The sequence below is a fragment of the Equus caballus genome, chromosome 7, assembly GCF_041296265.1.
Source record: "Equus caballus isolate H_3958 breed thoroughbred chromosome 7, TB-T2T, whole genome shotgun sequence".
In the NCBI taxonomy this organism is placed as follows: Eukaryota; Metazoa; Chordata; class Mammalia; order Perissodactyla; family Equidae; genus Equus; species Equus caballus.
Window position 1 is genome coordinate 324919 of NC_091690.1, and position 13971 is coordinate 338889.

General features: G+C 67.5%; 1 protein-coding gene across 2 annotated transcripts; it reads left to right on the top strand.

The window, feature by feature from the left end:
* The first annotated feature begins 38 nt into the window (after nt 1-38).
* MISP (mitotic spindle positioning) lies at nt 39-9940 on the top strand. Of its 2 annotated transcripts, none has more exons than XM_023644274.2 (5): nt 39-196; nt 5420-7077; nt 7927-8054; nt 8821-8859; nt 9410-9940. In XM_023644274.2, the coding sequence occupies exons 2-5, from the start codon at nt 5463-5465 to the stop codon at nt 9497-9499; spliced, it is 1872 nt and encodes a 623-aa protein (XP_023500042.2). In that variant the 5' UTR covers nt 39-196; nt 5420-5462; the 3' UTR covers nt 9500-9940. The 2 variants fall into 2 exon arrangements, with proteins under 2 accessions (XP_023500042.2, XP_023500040.2); XM_023644272.2 differs by lacking the exon at nt 39-196 and adding an exon at nt 1526-1654.
* Nucleotides 9941-13971: the final 4031 nt, after the last annotated feature.

Genomic DNA, 13971 nt, shown 5'->3' on the forward strand with positions numbered 1-13971 from the left:
CCTGGAGTTCTTGGGTTTCACGGGGCGGGGAGGGCGCGGCCGGCCGGGGGCGGGGCCCCACCTTCACCATAAAGGGAGGCCGGGCCGGGCCCCGGGGAGCTGGCCTCTCCCGCCTGCCGCCGCGCACCCCTCGGGCTCACCCGGTGCCGTGGGTGGGGGCGTCAGTGGAGTCCGTCCCGCATCTGCGTCCCAGCAGGTAAGGCCCCGGGTGAGGAGGCGGCACCCGGGGGGGACTCGCTCCCCGGGGACGGAAGGGGCCCCGCAGACACCCCCAGCTCCGCGGAGAAGCGGGTTCGCGGGAAGCGGGTGGAGGCACAGGGGAGGCGGCGTTTACCGGGGTTCCCACCCGGCTTCGACCCCACTGTGTGATCCTGGAGAAGTCCTGCCCCTCTGGGCCTCGGTTTCCCCATCTGGGCTTCATGAGCCAGGACAGTCGGGGCCTCATCCCCGCGGTGCCCCCAGCACCCTGGGTGACCCAGTCTCTGCCCTTTCGGGGCCTCAGTTTCCCCGCATGAGCGGTGGGCTGGTGAGTACGGTGGCGTGCGTGAGATGGGGCTCGCGTTCGGATCCCAGCCCCACCCCTGACACTCGGCCCTCAGGCAGGACCGGGAGCTTCCCGTGCCTCAGTTTCCACACCTGCATAACGGGGACAAAGGGAGCCATGGGGGTGACGGGAGGAGATGGCGGGGCTGTGCGCTCTGGGTTTTCACAGACCCACGCACGGCACGCGCTCAGCTGTAACTCCGGGCTGGGCCCTTTGTCCGGATCCGTCCGTGAGTCCCCTCCTCTCGGCAGCCCTGCCGGGTCCGGGCTGGGGGCCCGTTTGATGGAAGAAGAGACTGAGGTTCAGAGGGGCCCCATGTTCAGCCAAGGGGCAGGTCAGGACAGAGCCGCAGCCGTGGGATGGAGGCCCCATCCGCCGTGTCCCCTCCCCGTGGACTGACTGCCGGGCCCTGCGGCCCTGGGGGGTCCCTGCTCCTCAACCGAGAATCTGCCCATTTCGAGCCTCGGGGGGGCCGTGTCCATCCCGCCAGTGTTTTCTGGTGCTTTCCGTGTCCTCGTTCGGTCCTTTATGTCCCTGAAGTGGCCTGGGGACTTCCAGCCGTGCGGTGGCTCCACTTCCCAGAGGAGGAAACCGGGGTTCAGAGGTCAAATGGGATTCGAACCCAGGCCCGGCTGAACCCCCAGAGGCGGGCGAGCCAGGCTTGTCCCAGAAAGGGGCTCCCTGGGGGGGGCGGCCCCAGAGGGTGGGCTGAGCCGGGTGGCCCGGTGGGGGGTTGGGACACAGACCTCCCACTGAGAAACAGATGGCGGGCTTGTGGCCTGCTGTGTGCCCCTGGGTGGGCGGTGTCCCTCTCTGAGCGGTGCCAAGAGGTGGCAGGAGAGCCAGACCGGGCCGCTGCAGGGAGGTTTCGGGGTGAGTTCCGGCTGCTCCACAGCGCCCGCCCCGCCCTGCCCGGTGTCGTCTTTCTCTCTCCTCCCCTGGACTTTGTTTCCCGAGGCCGGGAGGGGCCCAGGAGGAGGAGGAGGGGGCGCACCTGCTCCCGGGGCGGGCCGTCCCCTGGCAACCGCGGGCAGGGCGGCGCCAGGAGGCCTGGGTGCCCGTCTGCGGAGCGGAGCCGAGTCAGGAGGCTGCTGGGCCCGGGAGCCGCGGGTGAGGCTGCGGGGGTCCCGCGGGGGGGGGTCTGTCTCCGGCTCGGGGTCCGTGTGCCGCCGGTTGGCACGGGCTGCTCAGCGGTGGGGCCCCGTCCTCTGCCCCCACCCCCGGGCCCAGCGGGTGGGGCCTCCCCTCGCTGTGCGCCCCAGGCTGGCTCTGAGGCCTTGGGGTCTGCATCCCCCCCGCCCGCCCCTGAGGCCCGGGGGCCTCGGTCTCCCCTCTGGCCCTCCTCACAGGCCCCCCCACGGGTTCCGGGAATTCCTGAGGCTTCTGGGAGATGCTGCTCAGCACCAACCAGAGGCTTGCGGGGTGGCGGGGGTGGGGCGTCTCGGACAGCACACAACAGCCCCACGGGGTCCCGGGCCCGGTCGGGGCGCACAGCACGGGGTCGGGGTGTCGGCCCAGAGGCTCATGGGTGTCCAGCCTCTGAGGGCGGCCCGGATCCCGTGGGGCCGGAGACTCAGCCGCGTCCAGCTGTGTCGAGGGGTCAGGGGACCGTGGCCCGAGTGACTGAAGGGGAACCCCGGAGCCCCTCCCGGTGGTGACCGGCCCAGCCTGAGCCCGGGGCCCCTCAGCAGCCCTTTGCCCCGAGGGCAGGAGGCCACCCGCAGGTGACAGGGGAGCAGGTGTGTGGCACCTGGAGCCATAAACCCAGTTCAGTTTGGCGTCTGCACAACACAGGGTGGGGTGGGGAGGAGGCATCCCGGGGGTCTTCCTGGAGGAGGAGGAAGGCTCAGGCTTGGGGACCTGTTGCTCTGTCACTGGCTGTGTGACCTCGGGTGAGTGACCTCCCCTGTCAGGGCCTCGCTTTCCTCCGCTGTCACCTGAGGACAGGAATGGTCCTCCGGTCACAGGCTCTTAGGAGCAAATGGGAGGCTGGTGCTTGGTGCTCGGTGCTCGGTGCTCGGGGAGCCGCCCACAGGCGCGAGGCTCTGGGGTTGTCACGAGGACCCACTTGCTCAGCACCTCCGAGGTCTCAAAAAGGACGAGTCTCTTCCCTGGGGTTTCTCCGCGATGGGGACCCCGCTCAGGCCCCATGGGGGGCAGCAGCATCCCGCGTTACAGACAGGGAGACTGAGGCTTTGCGAGAGGGGGTGCCTGCCTCAGGGTCACCCTGAGACCAGCGGTGGATCCGGGGTTGAAGGAATAATAGCAACGACCGCTGTGAAAGCATTTATCTAGCGCCTGTTGTATACCAGGCACAGGGGATGGATCTGCATGGCAGCCCTTCGGGGTGGAGCCGCGCGCCCTGGACTCTGCTACCATCCAGGTGTGGACGCTCAGGCCAGAGGGCGGAAGGGCCTTGCTCAAGGCCACGGGCAAGTGGGACCCGGGACCCTTGCACCCACAGCCCCGCCCGGCCCCGCCCCACGGCCTCAGTGACTCACCCGCGCCCCGCCCGACACCCTGCGGCAGGTGGATTTTCCTCCCTGGGTTCGTGTCTCCCGAGGCTTGTAAATCCCGCTGGTGAGCAGCCGGTCAGTCACTCTGCAAACACACCTGCGTCAGCCGCCGCCCCCGCCCCGCCGGGAGCCAGGGCGCGGGCGCAGAGGGGGCCGGGGACGCCCAGCTGTGGGTCAGCGCCCGGCCAGCAAGCGGCTCCGCCCAACCCTCACACCCCGAGTGCTCAGGGCCAGGCGTGTCTGCGGATGCCGCGCCATTATTAAGCGCCTGCTGTGTACGAGGATCTGGGCTGCAGCGGGGGGATGCTCACCCGGGCCCCACGGGGAGGGTCCCAAGCTGACAGCTTCTCGTGGGAGGAGACGGGCCCACCCCCAGCGACCCTCAGGGAGAGTCCGCGGGGGCCGCGTGGTCCCTGCGCCGCGGCTCAGCCGGGTCGGGTCAGGTCGGGTCGGGTCGGGTCGGGTCTGCTGGGATCCGTGACCCAATCCTGCTTGTTCTGAAAGATTGTTTCCCCGAGTCTGATACGTGGAAACAGCGAGTGAGACATAACGTGTCGGCTGTGACATTGTTGCCACGATGGATGTTGCACTGATGGACGCCACCCCCAGGTCGGGGAGGGGCCGCGATTTCCACGTCGGAGCTGCATTTAGGGTTTTTTTTTTTAGTGGGGAGGATTGGTGCTGTGCTAACATCTGTTGCCGATTTTCCTCTTTTTTTTTTTTTTTTTTGCTGAGGAAGACTGGCTCTGAGCTCACATCCGTGCCCATCTTCCTCTACTTTATATGTGGGACGCCGCCTGAGCATAGCAGCTTGCCAAGCGGTGCCATGTCCGCACCCGGGATCCAAACTGGACAACCCCGGGCCGCTGTAGCGGATTGCGCGAACCTACCCACTGCACCGCTGGGCCGGCCGCTGCATTTAGCTTTTATAGCCAAGTGAATATGAAGGCAGCGAATGTGCACAGTTACTGTGATGGGACCAGGGGGCCGAGGCCGAGGGCCATCTGGGGAGTTGAGGATGGCCCCCCTCCTTCCTCAGCTGTCAAAAGGAGACGCCTCACACTGGGTTCTGGGAATGCCGGAGGTGTTCAGACGACGGGCTCCGAGGCCGGGGCAATCTGGGGGGCTCCCTGGAGGAGGGGTCCTGTGGGCCGCCGCCGAGGAGGCTGTGGAGGAGCAGAAGGGAGAGTCCTGGGGCAGAGGGAACCGTGCGGGGAGGAGGAGGGCCGGGTGTGCGGTGCGGCACCTGTGGAGTCCGGGGTTTGTGCCGAGGCCGGACGGACGCCTGGAGGGCCGGTGCGGGCGTGAGAGTCGCACCCGGGGACGTCAGGAGCCGCGGAGTGGGACCTTGGAGGAGCCTCCTGGAGCTGCGCTCAGCGGGCACTTGGGAGGGGCCCGTCCCGCCGGGGTCACTGGGTCAGGGTGTCACTTGGTCCCTCGGGACAAGGTCCAAGGTGTTCCCCAGCCCATCTTGGCTTTATGGCACCGAGATGTGGCGGGCGGGGCGGGTGGGGGGAGTTGGCTGGGATGGGACGGGGCGTCCCCCTGGGCGGGTGCAGGGGGAGAGAACCGGGATGTGGCAGCCGGGAAGCTGGAGTCTCTGCCAGTCACTACCCCTCCCTGGGCCTCAGTTTCCCCACTTGACATCCCTCAGCGAGGGGCAGGCCCACTGGGGCCATCTGTAAACGTCGGAGGGAAACAATCACAGAAGGGACCCCAGAACGTGTGTGCCCTGGGAGACAGGCGGACGCACGCACTGGGGGCGCCCAGGGAGGCAGTCCCGGGGTGGCACTGGGTCTGGATGGGAAGCTGAGTGGGGGAGGGAGGAGCAGAAGGAGTGGACAGCAGGGGGCTGACCGCGGCAGAGCCCACCCTGTTTGGAAGATGAAGTGGGCAGAGGTGCCTACAAACGTCAGACACACGTGGGGCGGTTTATTGAATCAGTACAAGAGTGCTCAGGGATTCAGGTGTGGCTGGATCCAGGAGCTCAAACATTTTTAGGATGCTGGGTTGGGGTTGGGGTTGGTCTGGACAAGGCTGTGTCCACAAGGGGACACCTATGGCCTCCGGAGGTTCTCAGCATCATCTCAGCATCCTAATAAGCCCAGCGGGGAGAGGGTTCAATTTACCACGTTCATTAAAAAGTCCCAGGATTTTCTGTCATTGGGCAGATTGGGTCATGTGTCCAGCCCTCCACCAATCACAGAGGCCCAGGCATGGAATGCTCTGATTGGTCGGCTGGGTCGATTGTCCATCCCCGAACCCATCACAGGGCCAGGACGGTGCCCTCAGAGGGGCCGGAGATTGGGCTTCGCCCCAAGCCCCCTGACCTGGCGGCTGTCGCTTCCTTCTCCCTCAGTGAGCCCAGCGCATCTCCGCCCGGGAGCCCGAGAGCCCGGAACATGGACCGAGTGACCAGATACCAGATCCTGAACATCCCCCACTCGCGGCGCGTCGCCGGCCCGGCCTTCGACGGCGATCCCAGCTACACGGTCGAGCTGGTGAGCGTGGGGCCCCGCGCCGGCGGCTGGAGCCAGGACGACCCGCAGGCGTGGCCGGCTGACCGCAAGGCCCGGCCGAACCTGGCGCGGCCGGGGGCGCCCTACAGCCCGCGGGCCTTCTCGGTCCAGCGGTCGGCGCGGTCCCTCCACCCGGAGGACGGCGAGGAGGAGGAGACGGAGGTGTACCACCCGGACGTCAGGCGGCCGTGGGACCTGGAGCGGGAGCGCTGGGTGGTCATCCAGGGCCAGGCGGTCAAGACGAGCGACGGGGGGGCCACGCTGGGTGACGCCCCTGACCACGGGGCCCCCGGGAGCCCCGGCCGGTGGCCGCCGTCCACACCCGCGGAGGAGAACGCGGTCGACAGGGAGCAGATCGACTTCCTGGCGGCCAGGCGGCAGTTTCTGGGCCTGGAGCAGGCGCGCGCCGACGCCCCTCGGAGACCCGCGGGCAGGGCGGCCCCCGCGCACGACCCGCCCAGGCTCAGCCCGGCGCCCAAGGCCGAGACCAGGCCGCCGCTGGCCAACGGGCACGCGGCGCCGGCGAAGCCCCCGGGGAAGGAGGTGGTCCTGGAGGAGAGGGGCGTGCGCGGTTGGTCCGCGGGGGCCGCCGTCCCGGCTGCGGTGGAGCCCCCCGAGGCGCCCGGGGAGACGCCCATCGAGCGCGAGATCCGGCTGGCGCAGGAGCGGGAGGCGGCCCTGCGGGAGCAGCGGGGGCTGCGGCGGGCGAGCGGCCGCCAGGAGCTGGTGCAGGTGGTGTCGCGGCCGGTGCTGAGCAAAGTGACCCTGGCCGACGCCCCGAGGCGCGAGCGCGGGCGGCCGTCGCTCTACGTGCAGCGGGACCTGGCGCAGGAGACACAGCGCGAGCAGGACCACCTGCGCGAGGGCCGGCGGGTGGGCCGCGCGTCCACCCCCGACTGGGCCTCCGACGGGTCCCCCCCGCCCGCCGGGCTGCGGAGGGCGCTCAGCTCGGACTCCATCCTCGGCCCGACCCCCGACGCCAGAGCGGCCGACCCGGTTCCCGAGGCGCGCAGGGTGAGCCGCATCCCGCCCAGCGCCTACCAGCCGTACCTGGGCTCCGCGGCGCCCCGGCCCGAGCTCCCCGCCGACGACGCCGAGGCCGCGGGGTCCCCGAGGCATCTCTGGGGAGCCCCCGGGAAACCCCGGGGCGCGAAGCAGGAGCGCTCCAAGGCGGCGCAGGGAGCCCCGCGGGCCGACGGGGGCGTCGTGCGCTGGGAGAGCTTCCGCCTCCGTCCGCTGCGTTTCGGGGTCCCGGAGGAGCCCCCGCAGACCGAGGCCCCCCGGGGCTGGGGCTGGGAGGCGCCCGGGGCCCCCGCCACGAGGCTGCACAGGTCCGGGTCGTCGGAGCTGCTGGAGCGCGAGGTGGAGACGGTGCTGCGCCGGGAGCGCGAGTTGGCGGCCGAGAGGCGGAGCGCGCTCTTCCCCGAGGTCTTCTCGCCGTCGCCGGACGCGGACGCGGACGACGACCGCGGCTCCAGGAGCTCGTCGCAGGCGTCCGGTGAGGGGCCGGGGGCGTCGGGAGGGGCCGGGGTGCTGCCCACCGTCCCTGCGCGCTCGTCCGGCTCCTTAAGCCGCGGACCGTGGGTTTGGACACGTCATTAGTGGCGCGTAAAGGTTGACAGAGGTTGTGTCCTCTTGGTCGGTGGCTCCTCTGCGTCCATCCCGAATATCGCCCTGTGTTACTTTTTTTTTTTTTTGAGGAAGATTAGCCCTGAGCTAACATCTGCTGCCAATCCTCCTCTTTTTGCTGAGGAAGACTGGCCCTGAGCTCACATCCATGCCCATCTTCCTCTACTTTATATGTGGGACGCCTACCACAGCATGGCTTGCCAAGCGGTGCCATGTCCACTCCTGGGATCCGAACCGGCGAACCCCGGGCTGCCACAGTGGAACGTGTGCACTTAACCGCTGTGCCACCGGGCCGGCCTCACTTCTTTTTTTTTTTTTTTAAGATTGGCACCTGAGGGAACATCTGTTGCCAATCTTCTTTTTTTTCCTTTTTCTTCTTCTTTTTGCCCCCCCAAAGCCCCCTAGTGTGCAGCTGTGTATTCCAGTTATGGGTCCTTCTGGCTGTGTCCCCCGTGTCACTTTTAATGCTTTTTGCCTCTCGCCCTCGGCCCGCCTGCCCGTCCAGTCTTTCCTGACCGGCTGTGCTGGTCCCCCCGTCGGTTTTCCCATCTCGCTGTCTGCTCTGTCCGTCTGTCCATCCGCCCGTCTCCTGAACTGGTCCAGCCTCTTGGCCCAGAGACTCCGTGTGTCCAGGGCTGGGGTTTGACCGCTGTGCTGCCCTCGAGGGGCCCTGGCACCCGCCCTGAGGCTCCTTCCTCCCCTCCCCCCGACCCTACAGGCCTCACAGGCAGCTACTCGGTGTCCGAGGTGCACTTCCGCCCCGTCCACCTGCAGTCGGGCCTGGCGTGGACGGCGGAGGCCCCAGACGAGGCGGCGCCCGGGCAGAGGAAGAGGAAGGAGCAGTGGGTGAGTCGGGAGCCCCTGGAGGCGGGTCCCCCACGAGGTCGTCGTTGTCATTTAGCGTGTTTGTCGTCATCGCCATTTAAGCTTTTGCGGGACGCGCTCGGGGCTCTGCGCCCGCCAGGCGGGGGAGGGACCCACCCAGGGTCACCAGGCTCCCGGCCGGGACCGCAGCCCAGGCCTGACCCCACCCCCCGTGTTTGTAACCGGGAGGCCAGCTCCTCCCTGGCTGGGGTATTGGGGACGTCACCGACAATCACCCCAATGCTGGCCGCGCACACCCGGTGCTCACAGCCCGGCCCGGTGGTTTGGGACACCGAGTGGAGCCCAGTGACCCGGAGTTCAGGTCCCAGCCCTGCCCCTTGCCGGCTGTGTGATGTTGGACAAGTCCCTGCCCCTCTCTGAGCCTTGATCTCCTCCTCTGTGAAACGAGCTTCAGTCAGAGCAGCCCCCTCTGAGCCTCAGAGCGGACCCGGCCGCATTAGGAATCCACAGACGTCGACCCCTTTGTTAGGGTGACGTTTATATTGAAGAAAAATGTCAAACGAGGGACTGAGGCCTCATGGAGGGGAACAGCATGAGGGAACAGCATGGTGGATGGCTCTGAGGTTGGGGTGACCGAGGGGCATTGGGGGGACGCCTGCGGGCAGGGAAGGCCTCCCCTTCTGCCCCACGTGGTGGCCGAGTGGGCCGTGCTTTGGGTTCCAGGCGGGCTGTGGGGTGGGGCGGAGCGTGAAGGGCCCGGGCTGACGGACGTGTTCCTTTCCCGCAGTACGCAGGCATCAACCCCGCGGACAACATCAACTCGGACGTGAGTGGCTCCCGGGGCCGACGCCCGTCTCCCCCTCCCCCGTCTGTGCCCCCCGACCAGGGGCATCGGGGCCACCAGAAGCCCTTCCTCGGGGTGTGGGGCCCTCCCTGGGTATCTGCTCGATGGATGGTGTCTGCCCGAGGTGGATCTTGCTGTGATCCGCTCGTGATGCCTGCCGCGGGCACAGAGGGTAGAACAGGGTCCGCGTGCCGGGAAGGGTTCTGTCAGGTTGGGCCCAAGACGAGGGCATTTTCTTCGAGGGAGGGGTCCATCTGAGAGTGTGCAGGAGGCCAGCGACCTCAGTGGCCCCCTCTGAGCCGCGTCCAGAGTGCCAGGCCCGGGCGTGGGCCCCGCTGTGGAGCTCAGCAGGAGTTAGCTTGCTGGGCACTATCACTAGGAGTAGAGGGTCTGAAACAGAGGAGGGGATGGTGCAGCTTTACCCCGTCCTAGGGCTCCCCTGTGAGCCGGCGGTGGGGGGGGTGTCCGGGGGAGGGTCAGGACCCTGATGTAGGGCGGGGACCCTGACGGGGATCCATGCCCGTTCTCGCAGATCCTGGAAGCCACGAGGGTGACCCGCCACAAGAGCGCCAGGGCGGAACGCTGGGAAGCCGGCATCTACGCGAGCGAGGACGAGGACTGAGCCTGGGGACGGGGGCGCCCACCCCCTGCCCTGCGGTGACCCCGTGGGAACTGCCCCCCGCCACCGACCCCAGCTTAGGAAATAGGTCCCCGGCCAGACCCACACGGGGGTCACGGGCACCAACCCCGGGGCGGCCGCGCTCTCCGACTCTCGAGGGCTTTCTTTTCCGTTTTTATTTTCCGGGAGAAATCGTTGTGGGTTTTGGGTCCAAAGCTGGGAGGAAACGGGATTTCTGTCGATTCTTTCTGCTCCTGAGACTTTGCCAAATGCCGTCCGGCCCGAGGAGGAGGGGGGCCAGCTCCCCGCCCCCCGGGGTCTCCGGGCCGAGCCCCCACCCGGCGGAGGAAGGGCTCGATTCGGGGTCCTCCTGCTGCGCCCCCCACACTGCCTGTCCCGCGAAATGAAATAAACCCGCGGGGCCGCCCGGCCCCCTCTGTTCCACTTTCTTGATGACACGGGTGCTGTTTTCTGCCCCGGCCCGGCCGTCGGGTTCACCATTGTTCCCGGCGAGTGGTATGCAGTCGGCGCTCACTCCATGCGTGTCCGTGAGCGAGTGGCCTCTCCAGTGGGCCGGCCCAGTCCTGCTCCCACGGAGCCCGTCCCGCTGCCCAGCCGCTCTCCTCCACCATCGTCCTCGGAGGTTTGTTGAGCGCTTGCTGTGTCCCGGGCGGCCGGTCTCAGTGGGGCCCGAGGGCTGGCAGCTGGACCGCGTGGCCACCAGCCTCACGCCCGGCGACGAGGTCATTCGGGCAGAGGCGTGGGCGCCGCTTGTGTGTGGCCGCTGGGTCCCTGCCCGCCTGTGTCTCAGTTTCCCCGCTACACACAGGGGAGACGGTAGGACCAGCCTCACAGGCGGGCAGAGGAGGTCCGGGCACGGATTCAGGGCCCGAGTCTCCACGAAGCTCCTTCCCGCGGCTGCAGGGAATGGGCCCGGTGGCTCAGTGGGCGGTGCGGCGGGAACAGCGGGGGCCCCGGGGAGGAGCTGGGGACGGGGAGAGGGACTCAGACAGTCTGGGGGGGCGGGGCCCTGCGGAGTGGCCCCTCGGTGGCCAAGGTCACCTCTTCTCTGGGTTCTGGCAATTCCGTCCCGGGACCCCACGCGCCCTCCGGACGGTGGTTTCAGGGCCTCAGACACAAGCCGGTCGTGAGTCTGTGGCTCCCCGGCCGCCTCCCGCCACGTCCTCCCCTGGGGCCGTCCCTGCGTCCCCCCGGCTCCGGGGACGTGCGAGGCTCCCGTGGCTGCTGTGACGAGTGACCAGAACCAGGTGGCTTCAAGCAGCACACAGAGGAGGACGGGCAGCAGTTAGCGCAGGGCTAATCTTCCTCAAAAACAAAAAATTAAAAAACAAAACAGCAACACACACTTATTGTCTCAGTCCTGGGATCGGGAGTCCAACGGGGTCCCACGGGGCTAAACCCAGGGGTGGCCAGGGCGGGTCCCCCCGGAGGCCCCAGGGGAGGAGCGTGTCCCGCCTCCTCCAGCTTCCAGAGGCGCCGCGTCCTGGGCTCGGGGCCCCTTCCTCCGTCCGCACGGCCAGCAGAGCAGCGTCCCCATCTCTGTCTCTGACCCTCCCGCCTCCCTCTGCTCAGGACCCTGGGCTGACCCTGGGCCCCGGGAATCCAGGGTCACCCCCATCCCAGGGGCCTCGACTTAACCCGTCTGCAGAGTCCCCTCTGCCCCGTGAGGTGACACGTACACAGGTCCCGGGACCAGGACGGGGACGTCTTTGGGGGACGTTATTCCACCCAACACAGAGGGTCTCATCCCCTTTCTCAATTAACCTTCCATGGCCTCTGCTCAGGGCCGCCCAGGACTGTTGCACAGGTCGTGTCCTGCACAAGGCACCTGGCTGAGGTGCAAAGGGCTGGGCTCCCCCACGGCCCGGCTTCTTTGCCAGATGGGCAGCGTCACCAAAGGGTGCGTTCGTGAGTCACCTCGTTTGGGTGACACCCCCACGGTGGGCCCAGCTCTTGGGGTCTCAGTACATTCTCCTCGAGCCCATAACACCCCTCAGGCACGACTTGTAACTGTTCCCCCAAAACATAGCGAGTATGAGGCCTCGACCCCCACAAGCCAGTCCTGTCTCAGACGCCATGATGCCCCCACGCGCCCCACACCCAATGTGGGGTCACCCCGGGCCGGAGCTCAGCCGGCAGAGAGCTCGAGAGAGCAGGCCCGCCCGACCCGGCTCTTCACCCCTGAGTCTCTGTCTCTCCATCTCTGTCGCCCCCACTCCTCTCCGTCCTCGAGTCCCGCTCCTCGTCGGGAACGTCGGGTCCCATCGAGAATCCTCGGACACGGGGAGCGGTTTCCCGGCCTGAGGCTGAGAGACGAGCCTCCGGCCCAGCTGCCCGGCCCGCGCACAGCTCCCCCTCCACCCCCCGCGTGCGGACGAGGACACGAGGCGCAGACCTGGGCCCCGTGACACCATGACCCCGACCCCAGGGCGCGCCCCCTCTGACCCCCTCCGGCCGGCGTGGCCCCTCCACATTCCTGGTCCCCCCACTCCCGCCCCGGCCCCACTCGCAGTCGGGGACACTCAGGACCCAGGAAGGAGTGTCCGAGCCCCGGGCTGCACGCTCGGGCAACGTCGTGGGTTCTGGACGCGGCCGTGCCTGCTGGCCTCACCCGACCCTCACGGGGCCTGAGCTGAAGGAACTCCCAGGAGAGCGCGGGGCCACCAGGGTCAGCCCAGGTCGGGGTCCCCGGGCGCAGGCGGGGGAAGCAGACGTTTGCGTTTTCAGCCTAATCGACCTTCACAAAACCAAGAGGCTCCCCAGTAATGGGACACAGACGGACCATGTGACCCAGCGACCCCACATGAAGGCCGTTGGGGAGCCACGATTTGCTGGCTTAAAAAAACTAGAAATGCCCTAAAAATGGGACATCCTCTGAAATCCTTGACTCACCCCAACGGGCGTGGACATCTGGTTTCATGACTCACGGTTGGTCTAACTCTGTCCCTGGGGCCATGAGAAAGCAGAGGGGTGAAATAACTCGCACAGGGTCACAGGGCCGGTCCGTGGGGGGCTGGGGTTAGGATGGACGCTGGACACGGCAGTGGCCAAGGGCCCCTTGACTGCAAGAAAAAAACGGCTGAAGCAAGCTGGCTTTGACAAAACTGGTTCAAGTAACTGAACAGTCCAAGTAGGATCGGCTTCAGGTTCAGCTGGTTCCAGGCCCCAAGCAGGGCATTCAGGTCCCTCTTCACCGCTGAGAGCACCAGGTTCATGTCCAAGCTCTGCCCCTAATCCCTGAGTGACCACGGGCAGGGCCCGCCCCTTCTCCCAGCCTCAGTTTCTTCACATGCAACTTCCTGGTTTGAGGCCGAGAGGATACGCGCACGCTGCCACCAGAGGGCGGCAGGACACCAGCTGTGCGGCACCGGCTTCGCCTCCGCCGGGGGGAACCCGCCGCTGCCTCTTTCGGGCTCCCGTTGTGAGGGGACCGACGTCACCCCAGAGCCCGTGCGGGGTCCAGGCGGCAGCGAACGCAGCCCCGGCCCCTCGAGACCCCGCTGGGCCGGCGGAGGCCACGGGAGGGGCGCGGGGGGTGGACGAGCCGCGTCAGGCAGAGAGAACCGTGCTCTGCCGACCTCTCGTGTCTCTAAACGTCTCTGAATGTGTTTTTCCCGGAACGTGGAAGGAGTTGGGAAAAATTGAAAAAAAGTGGGTGCGTTACAACGCAGAGCGTTATTTGAGATTTTCACGCACATGCTTTGTTTCTGCTGCAGACAGAGTGGACCATTCGCCCCAGTGCCGCCTCTGCGCTGCTTCCCGCCGGGACCCGGGCGTCTCCGGGGTCGGTGGTCAGTGGTCAGTGGTCAGCGCATCCGCAGCTTCAGACGGTTCCGAAGGCGCCGGACAGGCCACGCGGCCGGACCTCGGGGCGGGGGGGGAATCGGGGCGGGGGGTCGGGGGGCTTCCGAGGGACCCCGTCTCCGCTCTCCGTCCTCAGCCTTCTGGGTCCCAGCCAGAGGCGCGGGCGCGAGGGCACAGCCTCCGAGCCATTCATTCGTTCATTCATTCGTTCATTCGTTCGTTCATTCATGCCTCCGGGTTCTGGTCGGACAACCGGGGCAGGAGATCAACGCCACTCACGCTCACGGTGCGTCGAGTGAAAATGTGATAGTACTCGGGCCTCGGAAACGGAACTGCCCACCTCGCGGCCCGACGCCCGCAACTGTCCTCCCCCGGCCCCATCCCCCACTCTCCCTCCTCCACCCACACTTCCCACCCCCGACCCCACACCATCCCCCATGCCTTAACCCCCGTCCCCCCATCCCTCCCCCATCCCCGTATCCTCCCCCCTCCCCCGTCCTTCCTCCCATCCCCGCATCCTCCCCATCATCCCTCCCCCGTCCCCGCATCCTGCCCGCATCCTCCCCCCTCCCCCTGTCCTTCCTCCCATCCCTGCATCCTCCCCATCATCCCACCCCCCATACCCGCATCCTGCCCACATCCCTCCTGGA